General features: G+C 39.4%; 2 protein-coding genes across 3 annotated transcripts; both read right to left on the bottom strand.

Annotated features, from left to right (window-relative positions):
* Nucleotides 1-406: 406 nt before the first annotated feature.
* Nucleotides 407-11,995, bottom strand: LOC115671168 (conserved oligomeric Golgi complex subunit 3). 2 transcript variants are annotated; one of them, XM_030592639.2, is made up of 25 exons: nt 11,787-11,995; nt 11,456-11,539; nt 11,151-11,258; nt 10,756-10,800; nt 10,595-10,669; nt 10,352-10,447; nt 9,755-9,832; nt 9,381-9,466; nt 9,016-9,082; nt 8,808-8,870; nt 8,623-8,721; nt 8,204-8,308; nt 8,031-8,123; nt 6,824-6,912; nt 5,845-6,064; nt 4,859-4,945; nt 4,471-4,587; nt 4,349-4,381; nt 4,094-4,180; nt 3,942-4,004; nt 2,815-2,931; nt 2,401-2,493; nt 1,933-2,058; nt 1,598-1,698; nt 407-1,112 (listed from the first exon to the last, which is right to left on the bottom strand). In XM_030592639.2, the coding sequence occupies exons 1-25, from the start codon at nt 11,871-11,873 to the stop codon at nt 980-982; spliced, it is 2,352 nt and encodes a 783-aa protein (XP_030448499.1). In that variant the 5' UTR covers nt 11,874-11,995; the 3' UTR covers nt 407-979. The 2 variants fall into 2 exon arrangements, with proteins under 2 accessions (XP_030448499.1, XP_056176862.1); XM_056320887.1 differs by lacking the exon at nt 4,859-4,945.
* A 513-nt stretch (nt 11,996-12,508) lies between these two features.
* Nucleotides 12,509-16,194, bottom strand: LOC115671229 (DNA repair protein RAD51 homolog). Its single transcript, XM_030592733.2, has 9 exons — nt 15,923-16,194; nt 15,111-15,255; nt 14,884-14,994; nt 14,658-14,749; nt 14,316-14,410; nt 14,096-14,209; nt 13,393-13,522; nt 13,100-13,221; nt 12,509-12,986 (listed from the first exon to the last, which is right to left on the bottom strand). Exons 1-9 carry the CDS (start codon nt 16,013-16,015, stop codon nt 12,863-12,865), a joined length of 1,026 nt encoding a protein of 341 aa, XP_030448593.1. The 5' UTR covers nt 16,016-16,194; the 3' UTR covers nt 12,509-12,862.
* Between the last annotated feature and the right edge of the window lie 5,488 nt (nt 16,195-21,682).

Below are 21,682 nucleotides of genomic sequence, written 5' to 3'. Positions count from 1 at the left end.
ATTTGCTAAAGAGTATTGAAGAGTCAATGGTGAAATCAACGGACGACATAAGCTTATCGATGAAATCGACAGTGATAAAGATTTGACCAGTACTGCCGGACTAATTTTGTCCTTTGTCGGATAGTTCTAACAAAACCAACCATCGTTACTAATAGATTTGAAAAACTACTAGGGCAGTAGCAAAATTCACCAACATATTCGACACATCACTATCACCTTTTCGAATTTACCAATCAAGGACCTGTTGAATTCTGTCAAATTTCCGCATCAGAACGGGTAACGTATGTCTCTCTTGTGAAGGATGACCTTCCTATAAGAAAGAAAAGAGTAGCCTTTTTTCTGGACATGAGATTCCCCTTTACGCACAGAGAACCGCATTAGAAAACAAAACAGAACGACGACCCCAAGATAGAATCTATCATCCTTCATTCTGTATTTCTACACTAGATGTCTGTGTAGTGTACATACGCACATAAATGTATCGACAGAGGTGCGGTCGAATGTGTCTATGATACCAAAGCACAACTGGGACAGTTATTCAGAGTCTGTAATGTCCAACTTAAGCAGAAACCTAAGCTGCAACCCTCAAAAGAGATCGGTACTATCATGTTAACCCTAATCTGAGAAAAACAGCAACAGCGCGGTTGGGGGTGTGACTGGAGAGAGGTAGAGAGAGGGGGAGAGAAAATCTGTTTTCTCTTGCAGACAGTCGATGATAACATGAGAACCCTTTTATGGTGCATATGATCGATAGCAGATATTCCAGAATGTTGCGCTTGCACCTCTACTGGCTCTGAAAAGAATGAATGAACCGGAGTTATTTCTCAATTCTCACAAGATACAAGAAACACAGAATCATTCTGTATATCTCTATTTGGCATTCTTCCGCCGCTGATTTCTTGCTTTCGAGATATCTTAAATAGTACTCTCACAGACAAAATTTTTGGGAGGATAAAATCGGGTAAGCGTCTGGAGCTCCCTATAAATAACTGTCCAGTTGTGCTTGAAGATCCTGAATCGACACCATGTTTATGACACTTTGAATCTCCTCGGGTGAGTACTCTGCTCTCAATAAGGACTGTACCTGCACATGGGCCTCGATTATATTTGTCCTGCAATGCAAATTGAGTCGTTCAATTAGAGAGAAGATTCTGCAAGTTGAATCAAGGCTCAAATAGAAATTTCCAGATAGAAAGTACAAACGGGATAACTCTATACTAAGGGTTATGTTGCTATTCGCTAAAAAAACTGCTGACAGAAATATCATAATCAACACCATCCACCAATTCTGAGTAAAATTTCTCAACTTGTGCCTTTCAAATTTGAAAGCATATCATCACCTAAGCTTCAATCTTTTGCTGCATAATCCTAGATGGTGACAAGCATCAATTTTTCAACCAGAATTACCCAATGGCTTGACTGGTATTTTCAACAGATCCGAGAAACCCTAATTTAGCAAATGAACCAAAATTCCTAATTTAGTTCTAAAATGAACATCAAGCCAAGGGTTGGTTTAAGCAGGATGACCGCAGGCTCTCTTTGAATAGAGGAAACAAACCACGAGTGGCATTATAACTGATGAAAGCTGTTAACTTACTTTATTGGTTTGAAAAGTATTGTTCTTGTGGAGGGATTCTGTAAATAAAGCTTCATCTTAGCCATCACCCTGGGCAACTCTTCCTGTATAGCTGCACCTACCTGTTTCGCCAACAAAGATAAGGGTGACAAGTAGCTTCTCAATCTCTCCACAAAATCTACTCGTCATCATACCCTTCTTTCATATTCAGATGCAAGTGAATTAATTAAAAAAAAGGTCCACAGAAGGCAAAATATCTGCTGATTTCTGGCTAACCCCCCCCCCCCCCAAAAAAAAAAATTGACAAAATGACCCCCTTTCCAAGTATATAAGAAGCTAAGTACTTAAGTACATACCTTCTGAACAAGTTCAGCCACCTTATCAGGGGTAGCGAATGCCTGTTCCTTAAGTGGTCTTGCCATAACAGATTCCACCTGCTGTTTCTGACTGCCAGAGAACAGTGCAACCTTCACAGCTGTCACCTATATATGCAAAATCATGAAGTCAAAGCTGTATGTATTGGACTAGCCATGACACAGAAACTCTCTATGCATTCCTTGTTACAAATTGGCTATCCGAAAAAGAATGTACTTTAAAACCAAAATAGACTCAATATTCGAGTTAGATTAGACAGATAAAGGAGTAACCACATTCACAGCTCTGATTTTGGTATTGTTGATTCTTTCAACTTCTCGCGCGATACACATGTAAATGCCATGCTTGTTTTTCTGACTTCCATTTTTTCATTATTTTATATTACGTAGATTCTACAAATATGTGGTATATATTGAATATATTTTGAAGGAGGAGGAAGGAAGAATGACCTTGGTTACAAATGAAAGCATAGGATCAACTACTAGTTTAGTGACTGCCATAATGAACTCCTCGCAAGTGGTTTTCAGACTTTTCTCCAGCTCCTGCAATTAATCAATCAGGAATTTTCATCCAACTGACACTTGGGAAAGACGAAAAAATAAAGCAGCAAAAACTATAGCAGACAGATTTGCACAACAAAGATTTAAAAACAATTCATGATTCAGTGGTGAGTGCCAAACCTCCCAGATCATTCACTTTTTTTTTTTATTTTAGCAGGGACAGCATTTTTGCACTTCAAACATAAAGTCACAAACAGGTACACTTCTCCCTACCTAATTTAGACCTACCAGGCTACCAACATATTTTAGCTCAATTTGTAGCACAAGTAATTGAAGCAAGAGATAAACTAAAGGAAACTGTACCTTCTTGGCATCTACTTGACTTTCCAAAACTCTGGGAGACAAAGTTCTCGCCAATGAAGTAGACCTTGACCAGTCAAATAACGAGGCTTGACCTCTAAGAATTCGTCTCAGATGTTCCTACACAAACATGCCATGGGGTTTCACTAAAGAAACAAAAAATATAAAAAGAAAGAAACCACTTGGAAAATCTTTTAGATGGTTTGTCATAAAAGCTCTTCAGCATATAGAAAAACATGCAGTTCTAAGAACGCATACTGGTACACAATAGCAAATGCATTTATGGAAAGTGCCAACCACCATCTATAGTTCTTTGCATTTTAAGCAACCAAAAACAGATCATTGCTTACAATAATAATTTCAAAGGCTAAACATTTTCTATCCTGACGTGGAAGTCATATCAGCATGGTTTATGATGAGCGACGCTCCAGAGAAAAGCTGAAGTGGACCCAACCTCCATTTTTCAAGTGCTAATAACTTTATTTTCACATAAAACGGCCATAGTCCCAAAGCAATAAGCAAAACATATTCATCAAAAAGCTCCATAATCGCAAGGCTTTTTTAGGTTAGATTTCTATATTAGTTTAACATTCAAAAAAAAACTATGCAGTGTTGGAAACTTAAAAGTTTAGCATATTTAGCATGAATATCGGCACTTCAACAATAATTCTAATTCAAAACCATTATCCTAAAAGTGAAACTTTCCTTCTTTCCACTATAAACGAGTCTTAAGGAGATTACAAATTGTACTCGCCGAAGGTGCTCACAATACATGTCAACATAAGCTACAGCACAAAATGGATGGTAGTTAGAAGGTTAACCTATGAGCATGAGTTGAACCCTCTACTCAGATGATTAACAGAAAGAAATAAGCAACCTGACCGAACCACATTAGCCTATACTTTCAAAGGAACGTGACCTAAGAAACAAAAATTTCATTATGGAGATGCATTTTCTCCATGCCTTGTTCATGACTTATTTGATGTACACCATAAAAACTGATTTAGAGAAGCGAAGTATAACAACTCTAGTAAAAGCAGCACTAAATGTTATTATAATCAACCCATCTCAATGCAAGAATGTTACAATACTCGATCCATCTCAACTAAAAGAGGCTGATATATACTAACCAGCAAATGAGAGAAATCAAGCTCCTTGTGTGTGACGGAGAATTCAATATCAAATGGGGAAATCTAGAAACACAGAGTGAACAAACAGCATTACACAAAGCTTTCACAAGTAGAACAGCAGACAGGAACAAAAAAAAAAAAAAATACACAACCTGCTCCCTTAAAATAAGGAGATGTTTTATAAGGAAGAGCTGCCCGTCCATTGCTGTCGATCTCTTTGCAATTAGTTTGCTTGCTTTCTGAGAAAAAAGAAAGTTTGCATTTAGAAACTGAATGATAAGAAGCAGTTTAACTCATCAAGCCCAATAAAACAGAAAGAGCTATTCTCACGCTACATGCCATTTAGAATGAACTGCAAAGTTCACAAAGAATTAAATTCTGTAAATCATTTGAAGCCTTTTGATTACCTGGATGGATAGAGCGCAAACTTCTACAGCTTCCTGATTAACAAATCAAAAGTACTGACATTCAATAAAATAAACAAGACACAAGGCCAAGTTGAATGTAAGTAAATGAAAAAATAAAGTACCTGTGCTAAGCCAGTGAAAACAGCAGATTCTAGACAATGGTCCAACCTTGAAAGGCATGATATAGTTTTCTCAAGAGGTGGGTACCAAGACTTATATACATCTGAGTTTTCATCAACCTAAGGTTTGATAAACCAATTGACAAAGAAGAATGGATTCAGCATTATCACTGAAGTACAAATGTCTAAGAACAATGCAAACATAATTGAAATAAAAAGGCAGAAAAGCAAATTCCACCATCCATTGCTTTAGTTTCAAATTCATTACAATATTAAATTTTCAGAAACATAAAAGCGATATTTATCAGAGGCTTGTATAAGTCATCTAAGTGATTTAGTATGTGGACTAGCAAGAAGAAATGAGAGCAAATATGGCAGTCGGAGGCATTACAATCGTAGCATCTGATTCCTTTTGGGCAGATTGCTCCAGCTTTGCAGGATAATCCAAGTCTTTGTCCAAAGGCAAATAGTTTGCTATCTTCAAAAGGGAAAGGAAATGCACCAGCAGAAGTACATTGTAGACGTTATTCTTATACATTAAAGATATTGTATAAATGCAACATGTTAATAATTTCCAATACGAAAGGTTGACCATATATAAGGCCCGTATAGCGAAGAAGGTTATCGTGAAACACTAGAACACACTCTGCTAATCACGCGGGAATGACAATAGAAGAAAAACAGTCTCTCACCCCTTCAAAGTGGTGAAAAATGATAACCAATGATTTTATTCTTTCAATTATGAATTACATAGTACTAATTTTTCTTTTAACATTGTCTAACTTCAATCTTTCCAAAAACCATTCCATCTTCCACAATTCCTTGCCAATAATAAAGCCCCTTTACTGCTTTAGAGCCTACATCCACTATACAAAGACTTAAATAGTTCTTTATTGCTCTAGTTATGTCTGAAAGATGATGAAATATAACTACTTTCAACATTTTCGTGATCCCAACTCATTTGAGGGCCCGGTCATGTTCCCTAGTGGCGACAGGTTCTTTGAGTACCTGGCCTACATAACCATAGAAAACTTCTACTTTCTAGTGTAAGCACTTTCAATTTCTCAATTTACTTTGACTAAAGGATGGTTATGTCCAGCTTTCCCTGTAAACAAGTGAAGCTTCCAGCTTCTCAGATACCTTGACTTTCAAATGAGGTACTAAAAAGAGTAATTAGCTTTGGGCAAAATGGGAAAAGTTACAAAACCAACAGATGACAGCCTGCCTAGTACGAGTTTCATGAATTAAATATCATGGATCACTTCCCAAGATCATCCATATCAGACAATTCCAAATTAGGGCCATAACAGAAATAACAGGAGAGTGTAGCAGTGACAGCACAAATCCAAGAAATTGCTTTTACAGCATGATCTGTACCTCATCACCAATATGTGTTCGAGCACGAAAAGTTAGCCTCTCGTTAACATCTGCTAAGATTCTCTGTAATGTAGGGCGGAGCCCAGCTAATAGTTCACCTCGTCTACTGATCTGTTCACCCAGAACTTCAACTTTAAGGATGTCAACAAGCTCACATAGGAGATCGATATTGGTTTGATGGATAAGTCTGGGGCGCAGTGTATCGTACAAATAAGTGGATCTGCATATAAGTTAGCAGACAATAACTACATATTAGGAAATTAAAGATATAAAGGCAGGAAGACAGATTGTAGATAGGTGTGTCATATAAAGCAATTTAAATACTTCCAAATGGGAGAAGTAATCACACTAGAATTCAGAAAGGTATGCACAGGTCAGAAAAAAATGACAAAAGACAGAGAAACCTAAGGCATTTAGCTGTGTAGGCAAAAGACAACTCCTCCTTTGTCAACACCAGGAGCAAAAGGCACATAGTTTTACAGCTACAAGTTCTTTCAATAGGACAATCTTCTTGCGGGGTGACATAACAGACAGGTAAACGAGAAAAAACGACCTGGAAGTTATCCGGCATAATGATGCAGAATATTGCCCAAAGTTCATAATTTTACATCAAGAGTTCTTCCTCAGAGTAATTCATCATAGAGTGCCAAAACAGAGAGCAAAGCGGACAAAAAAGTACCTTACAGATCCGAAGAATGTTATGTAACAGAAACTATATTAATTACTAACGTCTATGCAGACAAACAAATTGAGGAAGAGGTTATCCTCAGAATAGAGAGGAAAATTGTAGGGGAAAATCATCCTCCAAAGAAATAGATACGCTCTTTCCACATCCAGGGCCACCTCAAAAAAAGCAATCATGCTGCCAGTGTATAGGTTTAAAGAAACTAAATCAAAGATTTTACTTTAGCTTTGCATTGATAAGGACGACATGAATTATAGGGAAAACAACCACGAAAAGGTCTAAAACAACACTTACAGTGGATCTATCAATGGAGCCAAACTAGAGACATCTTCTGCAGAAGATGGAAAAAAGTGATTAAAAAGTTGCTGCTCCAGCTGGCAGACCTGCATATGCCAATCTGAATGGATAAGTTTTTTTGGTGTTGCAACTACGTCATACATTAAAGTAGATGGATCTCTACGACATATGCTCAAAGATGAAACTCCTAACGATGAAAAGGTATTGATAGAATATGTAAATAGTACATACAAATGAACACTTGCTCCTGGCAATTTATACCAGGATCTCACTGATTAGAAGGGAAGTCTCTACAGCATTCTAGTGGCACATACACAAAACCTCTCATTAACCAACTTGCATGCAGACACTCAATAGCATTTGACCAGTCAATCAGTTAGGAGAAAAAGAAAAGGACTAACTTTATACCAAAACAAGATAACTATTATCATCACACCACAAAAAGTGTGTATGTGTTGCTTCTGAACATAAAAACCCATATTATACTCGATAAATGATATCGAAACTGAACCAGTTTGGTATCCAGTTACTGAACTAGGACTACTACCGTTTAAAAAAGAGAGCTGGGTTCACCATGTGAATGGAAGGTTTTACTGCTCTATAAACAAATCTAAAGTTCTGACAAAAAAAAAAAAACAAATCTAAAGTCAATCCTCATAAACTCTATCCTCCGATTACCAGCTATAAAATCATTGACCTTCATATTGAAAGGGCCACAAAATTAGCTCCATACCAGCATTGTAACCAGTTACTTGCATTATTGGCAGAAGAACTTCAAATGAGAGATTCAGGAGCTTCTCTATCTTCACTAATATTGAGTGATGCATATCCTTTTCAGATCAAACAATCAAGTTGAAAGCAAAGAACAGGACAAACAAATTTTTACTTCTTGAATACAATTCAACCTTGGGCCACGAAAAGAAAATATTAATGCACCCTTTCATCTGTTATAAGCTGTAATTCTTGTTATCGAAAACATTCGTATTCCTAAAGCCAACTATCGAAATTCAGCATAAGTCTTTAACATGTCATACAACTTATAACCGACGTTTAAAACCTCAAAACGTCAAGGTCCACTAGCAACAATTGTTTCATTATCCTTGTTATGGACTCCACAAATCAAGCACTTGCTTTCAGAGTCCCAAAGACATCCAAAAATATGGGGAATCGCAACTTAGAACAGCATGGAGACTAACCACTTTACCTGAACAAGGTATGCACATCCAGATCTAGTTAGTGATGGCAAAGCCTCTTTTTTAGCAAACTCAGATATCCGTTGATGCACAATGCCCCTTATCTGTAAGGTAAAGAAAGCAATTTTATTGACCATAATGAGAGAACATTAACGTACGCAAATGAAACAAGTAACGTGCTCACCAGTGAAAGCCGCTGCTCACAGTACAATCTGTGACATTCTGCCAGAATCTGAACATATTCTTTTCTTGATGATCTGCTTTCAATTTCTCCAAGCACAGGTTTTAGCTGAAAATATTTGCAATTGTGAGAAAAAGCACTTGCCTCAAAAGAAATGGGTATTAGAGCTGCCTTACATCTAATAGATCTCAATAAAAGTTTTTTTTTTTGGCCAAACAATCTAGATAAGAGTTTCTTCAAAAATAAAAATTTTCAACATCTTTTCTTAAAAAACAATTGTTTATTCATTAAATAGAATACTTGAATAGAGTTTGTCGAGGGTTTATACATACTAATCGGTGTCAAAATTCCTCCTTTGGCCGCTAACTTCGTAACAACCATATCCATACAAAATGTCCATCTTTCAAAAAAGAAACTGTTACCTCCGTCGCTGCTGCCTTGAAGCGCACGTATATAACGGATGCCTCCACACCCTCTGAAACAGCAGCACCACTAGCGGTAGTACGGATCGCTGCCTGGACCTGATGAAGGACATGAAGCAACACGCATAATCTGTAATGTCTCATAGTTACAGTATATAGCGTACTTAAGCACTCAGACAATTCACCTGAGAAGAGGCACCCTTGAGAACTGTAAGTACATGAGAACGAATCATCCCGAGTGCTCTAGACTGTCCATTAATAAGAGTGAATTGTTAGTAGCTTAAAGAAATACAAGCAGCAAAGACTAAACTCCTAAGCACAGCATAAAATTGCTCACTATGGAACCCATCAACCACATAAAGTTTCTTTGAAATCCATTGTTCATTTCTATACCTGGAGTTGACGAAATTTAACCAAATATACACCAGATTCTGCATACTGTGGGTTGCTTTCAACATAACTGAAAGACCAAATAGAACAAAGAATTAGAATGTCTTGAAATCAACAGTTGACCTTCATGAGCAGCTAGAGTGTATTGGTTTGGCAACATGCTTATGCTTGAGCAAATGTGGTGCATGTAATCATACAGGAGGATTATATGAAAAGAGAACTAACTAGAATGTCTACAAATCAACAGTTGACCTTCATGAGCAGCTAGGGTTTCTTGGATTGGGTAAACAAAAATCACATGCTTATGCTTGAGCAAATGTGGTGCATGTAATATTGCAGGAGGATTATATCAAAAGGAGTCCACTCACGATATGCATTCGTCAAGCCGTTTAAGTAGTGGGAGGAAGTTCTCATTTCCAACGTTCATATTTTGAGAGTGGAAATTGGTTGCTATCTGCACGTAGATCAATAATTAGAAAGCGAAGGTAAGGAATCAATGTTTCATTAAGCAAGGTATCTTAATATTAAACATAGACAAGATATCTCAACGTAGGCCAAATACTTCCTAATGCAAGGACAAAGATTTATATGACAAGGTAAACATCAGTGAGAGCTTCAGATAGTAGCAGGAAACTTACAAACTCGAAAAGGCTATTTGGATATAAAGAAATTTGCTATAATGATACAAAAAGAAGTAAAAGAAAAACCGCTTCATCCAGCATAGATACCAATCAAACCTTACATTCTCCAATTCATCAAAATAATTGAGTTTGCTCCGAAGTGCATCTGCAAATTCAATCAGCCTTTGCTTCTCTATTAACTGCAGCAGGGTTAAAAAAATGACATATCAGAATGAACTGACATGGATCACAACTAATTAATATTGCCAATTAAATATAGCAGGGAGAGGGATGACATCACTGCCTGGTGGGACTTAAACCCACAGCCAGCACCCAGAGTAGAGTTGCTTCTAACAGCTGGGCTGACCCTTTAGCTCACAATTGAACTACATATAGTGATAATAAAACTTAGAATAATCCAAAAAATGTATCACTCTGTATAAGTCTCCTTCTACTTATTGATACCGATAAAAAGACTTTCGTCCTTCGATACTCAAGTTCCAAGACAAACAGAAAAGGATATGCTCAAAAGGAAATTTTAATTTGATGTCAAAAAGTACAAAGCAAATACCTTTGCAACTTAGAACATCAAATATGTCGATATTTACAACAATATGTTCCTCTTAGGTACATTCAGTGAAGCAACTAAAATTCCTGCTTAATCTGGCTACTATGCACTAGGTTGGTGAAACATCAAAACGAAAGGGAGCTAAATATACCAGCCGATCACATGCATCATGCAGAGTTTTAGTCTTTGTAGCCACTGCTTGATGCTGCAGCTGAAGTTCATTGAACAAGTCCAAGGTATCATCAACCTACAGATACGAAACTAATCTTCATCAAGAAGCGAGCAAAGTGCAGCATCAACAGACAGAGGAAAGAATTAAAGAAGGAGGAAGAGGAGGAGGAGGAGGACTTATCACACTTTAATATGAAAAACAATAGCAATGATGATGAAGTACCTGATGAAGAATAGCATCACACGTCTGTATTCGCTCAGTCAGCGTGTTAACGTATTGTTGATACTTCTCATCAGTCTAAGTTAAAAAATCGACAAGATGTAATTAGCGAACGTGCAAAATTTTCTTACACCAAGTACAGCCCAGTAGAGAATAGAAAGAACCTCTGATTTCATAGCTGATTCAAGATCCGTAAACCATTTGTAGAACTGCAATTTGAAAAAAAAAAAAAAGTGAAAATTGTAAGTAATTACTAGAACAGGACCTAAGTCTTACATTATTCATGCTAGTTGAGTCATCGGAATCAAAAGAGGTCCTCATCGGAAACCACAAAAGGCATGGTAACAGAAGACTCTAAAGCCTTGTGTGGTTCATCCGGCAATTGGATTACACAAGGAATGAGAATCCTAATGCCAGAATTTTCATGCGCATGTTTAGATGAAGTTTCTACCGAAACATGAAAGTTCTAGGAATAGGATTCTCATTTCTTGATTAATCCAATTCGATGGTGGACCAAACAGCATCCAAGCGTTTGTGCGGCGAAAAATTCAAACCTCACCTGATTTGTATTGACCAACACTGCTTCCACAGCCTCGGGTTCTCTGAAAGCGCTGTCCTGCTTGGACGCAGACAACCCGCCGTCCAGCCCAGCGACATTGTCTTGCGCCTAGTTCCACAAAGCCAGCCAATTCAGCACCAAAACATTCGATTATCAGGAACCAGAGTCTCAAAAGACCGAACTCACAGCTACAATTTAAAAGAATGAACTCGTCCAGAACATTTCATTTCAGCTCCGCAAGCAATTACAGCCGGAGAGAGAAAAAAGAGAGAGCGAGAGAGAGAGAGAGAGAGAGAGAGAGTCACCAAATTGACGGGAAATGGCCGCTCGGCAACCGCGTGCGACAGAGAAACGATCGACGCCCGTTGCTGCTCCGTCAACGGCGCACTCTACAACAAAACGAAAACCCGTCAAAAAAAAAAAAAAGCACTCGAAAAAGTCCGACGAACGCCGATTCCTCGAATGCTCCACACCACAGATCCGGTCACTCACACGACCTTCTGGAGAACAGGAATTCTAAAAGCCAGGCCGGGGGATTTGGAGATCGAATCCGATCTTACGGAACACGGATCGAGCGATGAAATCGCGCGGCGCGCGAGAAACGGAGGACGAGGACGGACGGATGAGGAGGCGCACCTGTTCCCAAGTGGAAGCGAAATTGTAGCCTTTGGAGACGGCGCCGGATTTGGGGAGAGCCGACGGAGGGCTCGCTTTCGCCGCCATTGACGAATGCTTCAACGCATCGGCAGCTGCGTCGAACTGGGGCGAGCGACGTGCGGAACGACCGGGATCGAGTCGACGGTTGTTTCAGACTCTTCAGTAGTTTGTTCGTTTGTGTGAGAGAGCCTGTGCGCGCAGCGGAGGGAGACGAAGAAGACGAAAGGGAGGGAGGAAACGCTGCCGTTTCAGGGCTTCATTAGTGACGTCACTCTCTCGTCATATTAAAAGGTATTGCTAATTAAAAACAATAGAAATATTGATGTCCTTTGCTGGATTATGTTATGGATTATATGAAAGTTTAATTGCCACCATTGAAATCTATGCATAGACTCCGTTTTCATCATCTACAAAAATAAATGAACGATAATATTAAGACACAAATTATATTCGATAATAAAAATATTTTTCATTGACTAATTATTATATATCATACAAGCAATCTTTTTAAAAAAATATTTTTCAAATTATTAATTTTTCACGAAACAAATAGAGCCATAATAAGAACTTATTTTCCTTATATCTAATTTTCATTTATTTTAAGCTGTGCGATTCTTTTGTACTTTGGATTGTTGCATTTATTATTGTTGTAAAAAAAAGTAGGTACCATTGCACTACTTTGATTAGGATTGTAAAACATCTACTAAGCTGATGTAATTGTTTAGGTATTGCAAAATACATATGAAGGGACTGTACATATGATTTTAAGTAGCAAATCCCCACACAAGAAAGGCAATGCAATGGCGTTCAATCTCAAAAAGCAAGTTTGGACAAACGGGCTGAGATCCTGAGTCACTCTCTATTGATGCTTACAGAGGCATGTGACAGTTTGAACAATGCCAAAAAGGCTTCATCATCATCACAGCCCCTCAAAATCTGTTAACACTGAACTACGAGCCAGTGCTATGTTTGCTTCCCGATCCAATGATGCAAAAAGAGCCGCCAATGAACGGATTCGACCCGAACAAGCTTTCGAGAGGACGATGCGAAACCAATCAGTCCTTGACATCAGCAACACCTTCTGCAGAAATTTGGAACCGAGCTTCGGCCTCCGGCAAACAAGGGGAGCTGATCACTTTACAAATGCGCTCCTCTCCTCTTCCTTTCCGAAAAGCAAGCCTGATACAACGACAGGTTAACCGATCACATTTGAGGAGTGAGGACAGAATAGTGGATTACTGATTTCAAATTCTGAGGATGTGTAAGCAGAGGAGGATATAGTGTGTGAAGACCTTGTTGTGGAAGCATGCGCCATGATGTTGCCACCGATAGGCTTGATTTGAGGCCCAGCAAAGAGGGCAGAACCATCCACTTGCGCAACTACTTGGTTCGTGATCACGACGGCCACGCCAAACTGCAGTCAAACAATCTATCAGAGGTCTATAAAGACTGTACATGGACCACTTGAATCAAAGGATGAAAGGTTTTCATGATGAACAATCCCTGTCGCCTAAATGCATGTCATTGGAGAAATGAAGACATGAAGTCATGTTAGCATGGCTCTTATAATATAATAGCACATGACCTCATCAGCCATTTTCTGAAGGCTTCTGAGGAACTTAGCGAGATGCATTTGCCTAGCGGACAGTTCCCCTCTCCCAGAGAAATCGGTTCTATATAAAGCCGTTGCGCTGTCCACAATCATAAGGGCAAATCTGGAGAATAGAACATCATTTATATGATTAGATCAGGTCTGACACTTGTACATTCAATATTAAATAAAATAAGCACATCAGACAAGGAACAAAAAGATAAAACTTCAAACTTTGAAAAAGATCTATGCCCCAGCGAGGTCATAGAACGGAATCCCTAGACTGGCGCTATCCAGCCTCTATTATCATATGGTGGTGAAATGTACTCAAAAAAAGGAACTTCTTCCTTCTATTTAATCAGAAACAAGAAGTCACAACGACTGTTAAGCAATTCCTCCAATCAATATTTTTCATTGTTGATCCCCTACCATTTTAAGTGACCACATTGTTCATCTAAAAGCCCGATGAAGCATCAGATCCAAAGAGGGCCAACTGACATTTTTATTTTTCTCTTACTAAAAAGTTTCATCATGCATTTTTCTAATGACATTAGTAGCTGTGGTATAGTTATTGAATTACAAGTCAGAAAGAGAGATAAGTTAGCACTCAATAATCTTCAGAAGTCTAACAGAAACGGGAGGGTTTTTAACAAAAAAAATAAACTGTCAGAATGCTGGCAACGACATTAGATACTACCTTGTTTCCACCATCATTGAAGCTGCTTCAAGCAAAAGCCTCGACTGATGATCAGTATTATAAGCTCTAGCATAGGCAACATTCTCCAATACATCAGCTCCATTAAGTCCATACCTATGGTTCAAAAAATTAGATACAAGATCAACAATATGGGAAATGATTGTCACTAGATACTTCAAGAAGCCTGGAGGAAAATCTTATCCCCAGATGGTCTTCATACCTCTCTGCTATCTGTAATAGCCTCTGTGGCCTGAATGCACCTTCAGCATCAATATACATCGCCTTTCCCTCTCCGCCTCCTTGGTCTAACGGAAGCTGAGATACAAGGGCTTTTAGAAGTGTGATATTGACAAAGCCACATAACATATGATGGCTGTAGGCGAGAATAGTTATTGAAAGCAATCCAATTAGCAACATCCACAATATCTGTAGGAAATGCATCAACCAAAGCTAGACTCTAGAGTTCCTTGTACCGACATATGCAGTATTATCAGTCAAATAGAGCTTCTTCTAGCATGAAGAATGCATGCAATGGGTCAAAAATCAGAAGAAGGTAACATACTTGGCAAGTGACGCACAGTGTGTGACAGAGCTGAGTTTTTCCAGATCGGAACTCGCCGTATATCTCGGTTATGGATCCTGTCTCAATACCTCCTGCCAAAGCATCAAGAGGCATCGTCCCCATGGTCAGCTTCCCTCAATTTAGCTCCAACATAATCAGCTAATAGCTCTATTTTAATTAATTTCTTTGAGCATCTACATGACTGAATAGAAGGTAATAGGATCACCTTCCAAGATCTTGTCCAGCTCTCTTGATCCAGATGTGATCTGGATGATCTCAAGCCTCTGTGCATGTAGCTGGCTTGCGCTTGTGAAACCCAAAGGCACCAATTTAGAAGCTGCCCAAGACCAAAGCAACCAAACCATCATGTCACATCAGATTCATTGGCAAGTAACTGTAAATCTGTGTATACACTGGAGAAGGCAACAAGCAAGAAAGAAAGCGACAACATGCCTGCTTCAATGATTTTGTCAACTTTGGCCTCACTGATTCCTTTAATTTGCAGCAGTTCCTTTCTGGGAGAGTAAACAACAGATTCAACCGTACAGAGTCCAGCATCTTTCAACTTCTTAACATCGACCGAAGCGATGCCTGACGCCTAGAACAGAAGCACAACATGTTGAACATACAGAGCTAGACTTCATTGCACTTCTTGGGATACAGTTCAAGAGAAAATTGTTAAGGTGGATTGTCATTCGTCAAAACCTTCACGAAATCGGCAGATTCCACACATGCTAATTTCTTTTTTACCACAGAAATCAAGAGCCCAGGTAAACCAAAACACAGACGCGACCAAGTAAAAGGCAACGATTCTGCTTCCTCGCAGTTCAGCTAATTTCTGACGGATTAACTTGCAATTAAACGAATTCAGCTGAATACACGACCAACCAGCAGAGGAAATACGCACAAAAACACTAAGCAATGTTACTAGGGCTTAGTCATCAACCGGCTAAACTACAAGCCAATACCAAGATCCAAGTTCCGCATTCCCTTCAAAGATACATTATACGAGCTTCAACGTCGAAAAGGACACCGACCCATCTCGAGAAAGACTCATTTTTCCTTCATCAGCGACTCCTAAAAAGAAAAACCAAAGCGGCGAAACAGAACTCGAGCTCCCAAAACAGAACCCTTCGCTTTGCACATTCGAAAGACAGAACAGCTGGGGGGGGGACAACGACTACGATCTCTTCCGGAACAACAAGTCGCCTCTAGAATTGCCGAGTTTTCGAGAGATACCCAATTCGAGATTTCAGCGTTCGTACCTGAAGCTGCTCGACAGGGAACGGGCCGTGCTGGATTTCTTCGGTTTGCTCGCCCTGCGCCTCCGCCGTCTTGGGGTTCCTCTGCTGCTCCATGACCGCCACCGCCCACCGCCACCGACCACGACCTGCCGCGCTCGACCCGAATGAGATCCAAACCGAGGGTCTTCGCCTCCTCGAGTGAAGACGAAGAAGAGCAGCGAGCGCGCGCGCGAGAGAGAGAGAGAGAGAGAGAGAGATGATGCGATTGATAGTGGAGGGAAAAAGCAAACCTTTTTCTTGGTGTTTTTCGGGTTTGATATCAAATGAAATTACGTGGCGCGGGAGTTTGTGTGTGGCGTATCGGGTACGATTTGAGGCCGCGCTTCTTCGTGGGCCTGTTTTGGGCCGGGCCAACTGAGCCTGCGTTGGGCCCAATCCGCATGCAATTGGCTCGGATAGGAAGGTGATAGTGGGCCGGGCAACCCATATGTGATGGGTTTGAAGAAAGAGCTCAAATTAGGGGTATGCATCGGTCCCGGTCCAACACGGGAACCGGCGGTTCTGGATGGCTCTCAAGGGAATCGATCTAGCTCCTGTTTCCTGGGGAGGAACCGGCCCATATATATGATAAGGGATTTGACTATCATGTTCTTCTCTGATTTGATCACGAACGTGATTTCCTATTAAAATGGGTAACCGTGCTAAGAACTTTTCTTTCTATAATGGTCGTTTACAGTCCAGTCTAACTAACAATCTTTGTAAGAAAAAAACCAGAACTATCAAAGGGAGAGGAAGAGGGGAAGAACTTCTCTGACTGAGGAAAGAAAGGCGTGTTCCTTAAGTGAGAAGAGATGGACTTTCATAGAGTGATGAACGGTAAAAGTGCTACAGTGATATATATATATATATTATTTTATAGCACAAACCATAAAAATTGAAGACAAAGTATTTATAGTAGAAACCATAAAAATATAATATGGTGTAAACATAGGTAATAAAGGCAACGGGTAGGGGTGAGCACTAGAATTGGACTGAATCGGGAACCGAACCAAACTGACTGGTTTTGGGTGGTTCCTGATTCCTAAAATTTTTTTCCGGTGATAATCAGTCCGGTTCCCGATTCTAGGAGTGGACCGAACCACCCGGATCAAACTGATAAATTTTTTAATTCATATTATTAACAAACAAAATACCCTAATTGCTTGTTCTTTTCTCGCCTATGATGCTCACTCTTAGCCATGCCTTTTGCTCACGATGCTTGTTCTCAGTCTTGTGAGTCACACCTCTCGCGCCTCCCCCTTAGTCCCTCTCGCTCGCGGCTCGACGCCTCCCTCTCACTCGATGCCATCTCAAGTCTTGCCTTATGCGAGTTGCTCTTGCCTCTTAGTTCGCCTCTATCCACTCGCAAAACTCTCTTGCCAGTCCCCTCCCTCTCTCATTCTCACTGCTCAATCGTTAGCGTCACTCTCTCGCTCTCACTTCTCACCATACTCCCCCTCCATCCCTCCCTCTCTTGTGAGTAACTTTCTTCATCGTAATTTACTAATTCTTGTGGCTGGGTTATCTTATGGGCACGTTGATCAGTACACAGCCATCTGAGAAGCAGTTGCTCGGTTGGAAGTCTCATTTGAAAGGAGGAAGATCCACCCTCGTCAAAAAGCACTCTCTCCAATCTTCCTATCCATACCATGTCTTTCTTTCCTTCCCTTGTCCGGTTGTCCAAAGGCTGGAGAAGAGAACAAAAACAATATTCATAGACACACTTGTAGTCTTGCAGGGAATAGACAAAAAAATCACGTTGGTTTTTGGACCAACTCGGAAATAGGAACGGGAACGGAACCGGATCGGTTCTAGGACCAGCCCACCAGATGGGCTGATTCTTAGTTCTACAAATTAAGAACCGACCCTTTTGGTCGGGATCCCGGTTTCAGTGTGGGAACCGACCATCCCACCCTGGAACCAATCACCCTTACCAATGGGGAAAGAATCATGCTTCAACTTAGAATCATCACTACTTCAGAAGAGCCAAGGAGATCCCAGTTTCCTATGTCCATTCCATTACTTGATTACACTTGACAATGTCTTCTTTGTCACCTTCCCATATTACATGCGTTCAGAATAAAGTCGACCTCAAACACTCATCCTGAAGTTTTGTCTTCCTTTGCACTGAATCGACAATCCAAGAACGATTCCAAGTCCTTAAACAAGTATTAGACATCTCACCGAACACTTATCAGCTAGGAGATGCCCCCCTATGAAGTCGACCTCGGATGCCCCCCGACGAGCCCGGGACCATCGAAAAGTTCAATAAAATCGCTTTACAAAAGCGGGACACAAGAACTAGTAATAACAATCTTTTCGCAAACAACGATTAGATCGAGGCCCTTAATTTCCATGATAAATTGAACGCGTGGCCCTTAGAACTGGAGAATCTCAATTACAAGCTCTCTCTTTCTCCATACCCCATCAAAAGGACTCAGAAAAGTCAAGATTCCTACAGTCTAAATCACTAATTATCACCGCAATTATCAGTGTAAGCTTCCAAAATCAAATTGAATTGATGGGGTCCCCAAAGAAAAGCGAGGGGATGTGAGGTTGATCGAGCAGTCGAGCTCTGTCTTCCACGATTCGCAGGAGGTTTCGAACGGTGGTTTGCTTTAAAAGTGTGATGTGAGGCGAGACATAGTATGCTGGTCACTCTTTTTCTTCCACTTGCATTCATTTGACAGGGCGTAGGGACGGGCTGTCCCTATTGATGTTCACGTATGATCACAGTTATTCGTGATTCCCCGAAGACGCAAATGAACCCCCGAACTTTGGTCCAAAATGCTATGCCGTCTCTGAATTTTTAATTTGTTCGATATAATTCCCGAACTTTGGTCAGATATTCAACGTGATTCCTTGAACTTTTAACATTTTCATATAGTCTAGAAACTACATTGAACATTTATCAATAGTCAAGGGACCACGCTAAAAAGATTAAAAGTCTAGAGGCAACATTGCGCATCGTGCCAAAGTTCAGGGACCGCATTGCACAAATTAAAAATCTAAGTACAACATTGAGCATTAAAGCAGAGTTCAAGGACAATTTGTGCTATTATCCCAATAAGATAAATCTTATATTAAAATCTATTTGGATGTTCTAAGCATAAAAATCTACTTACGTTAAATAATACGAAGAGCCCAACCTTTCAACCGACTCTGTTTGTGTCGCCAAAGTAGCGAGCTTGGTTCGGTATTCAAGTTCTTAAAAAACTCTCACCAGAGCTGCACCAAACGAAAAATATGGATGGACGAAACATATTTTTTTTTTGGTAAGGTGGGCGAAACATATTTTTATCTATGAATTATACAAAAACATAGGTGGTATAATATATTTCTGAGTAATAAAAGAAATTACATAAATTAGGTTAAGTCAATCGCTACCGTACGGTTGCGTGAGCAGCAAGGGGGTACCTTAGGGCCTCCTTCGCGCTCCGTTGTCATCAGCACTTTCGGGACCATGTTGACCTCGACTTCGCAGACTAAAGATTGACAATGATGTAATCTCACAATTATGCAGTTGGGGTGGTCCAATCTTGCACTAATCAGCAGGCAAAGAAAGCAGAATGTGGTTATATGGCAATTTAATCCATTAATTTCTCCAAGCGAGCACCCTAAGTAATCCCCGGGAAAGGAATGGAATCGATTAAGGGATAATTATCGATAAACAAATCTTAAAATTATTGCACGGATGTCAATTTAATTCTAAACCTTTCAATTTAATCGATTTAATTGTACTCAAACATTAAACTAATTAACACATCATTTTTGTAAACCGATTTCGTAACAAGTCGTAATATCTCTAATATCATTAAAAATACAAATTCCCCTCGTAAGTGCTAAATTATGCTCTTGAGAAAGATGTATATTCCTTTTTAAGAAGGACTTAATAATGAAGCACATTTGCTTATTTTCAATTAAAGTAAGATATAAATAGTAATAATAATTGATAAGGATCTATTTTTTCTGTCTGTCTTACTCTTATCCTCACCTCTCTTGAACTTTTACTCCGCTTCTCTACGGAATGTGGGAATGGAACCTCACACCTAAAACTAAATGTTCCCACCCTACATGCCAATTCCCTTACCACCGGGCCGTGTGCCAGTTGGGTGATAAAGAACTAATTAAGACGCTCTCCAATCGGTGATAAGGATTTAATAAAGACTAAACTTCTCTGTCAACTTTTTAGTCTTTTCCAAACGGGACAATGCGATACCAAGCTATAATTGCGATGACCCCATCTCTCTCTTCTTTCAAGCTCTAAACACAATCCAACACAAATGCAATCAACGCACTCACTTCTATTCTCATGACCAACACGCAAGAGTGAATAAATCAATCCGTTGGGGGTACCTAGGGTTTTAATGGTCCTTCCTGATCTTTCCTGACACTTTAGCAATGGCTGAATTATTGATCACGGGTGTTTCTTGTTCGTCCTCTAGACCATGGTTTAAGCATTGCATTATTCTCCTATATCGCATAGTGCATGATAAGGGTGCCCACTTTGATATGATGCGATAGAGTTGAAAGAGGGAAGGTTTCCTATAGAGAGAACATTGTGATTTTTTGGTCATTTGATCTAATTATCATATTTGCTTTTTGTTTCTGGCTATGACCCATTTGTGTTGGCTTCAGGATTAGACTGTTTGATCCACCGACACCTTATCTTTGTAGTGTTATTATTTGTCCCAGCATTAGCTTTTTGCACAGAGATCAGATCAGAAGGTAGGAAGCTACAAGAGATTTGACTTGTGGTTTGCAATTATAATTTTTTTAAATTACTTTGGTACTTGGTAGAGATCGGACAGGACAAGCATAGTTCTTAAAAAGGGATCCGTGAAGGAATTTGATTCGTACAATCCATAACCATATAAATATATTAAGGTATTGTCTTTTTAAAGTGTTATCTTTAATTTCGTCACGTAAGATTGTAAATTGTTCGAATTGATGCTTTCTCCACAAAAATAGCCGTCACCTAGGTGTTACTTGAGCAAATTTTATGCAAATAAGCAAATAATGTAATTTATAATCTATATTTATATAGTTTTTTTTTTGGATCGAACTATATTTATATAGTTAAAAAGTGAATTTTTTTGAGTCTGTGACGAGTGAAATTTTCCTTTTGCCATTTGAATATATAAAAGGTACACGAGACAACTATCTACAGTTAAAGGAACACTAAATCTGATTGGGGATTTTTTAAAACCTTTAAGGCCTCAATTGGCCAAAAGAAAATCTAAAGCATTCAATTCACCCACAACCAAAACGTCGTGTCATCTTTTTGCAGTTATCAATGTTTTTCATCTTTTCCATTTCAAGACATGCTTATCGTGACAAACTTATTTGCATATTACGTAAAGAACATGCAGCCGACAATACCCTTGACAATTTTATATTCCATTATCATGATCCAATATAGTATCAATTCATCTGACTTGACAAATGACTCACAACCGTAATATATTTATCATTTTCTCGAGGACATAGTTCACTTGCCATTTATTAATTACCGAACATGATTGCAATAATTCATGCATGCATGACATGGTTTTTGAAGTGACAAATTACGGATTGAGACCATAAAGTTCTTGTTAAAATATATCTCGAAGTTTAAGCCTGTAGACGAATCCCGACTCGAGATTTATTAAAGGGTCTGGAATCGAGCAAAAGAAAATATATGAAAATCAACTTTCCGAATTGAAGTTGGAATGTGCATTGGAAGCCCATGAAACAGGAAAG

The sequence above is a fragment of the Syzygium oleosum genome, unplaced genomic scaffold (genome assembly GCF_021117445.2).
Source record: "Syzygium oleosum isolate NSW1041296 unplaced genomic scaffold, Sole_v2.1 Sole_v2.21, whole genome shotgun sequence".
NCBI classification, from domain to species: Eukaryota; Viridiplantae; Streptophyta; class Magnoliopsida; order Myrtales; family Myrtaceae; genus Syzygium; species Syzygium oleosum.
This window is presented reverse-complemented; position numbering and strand designations above follow the sequence as displayed.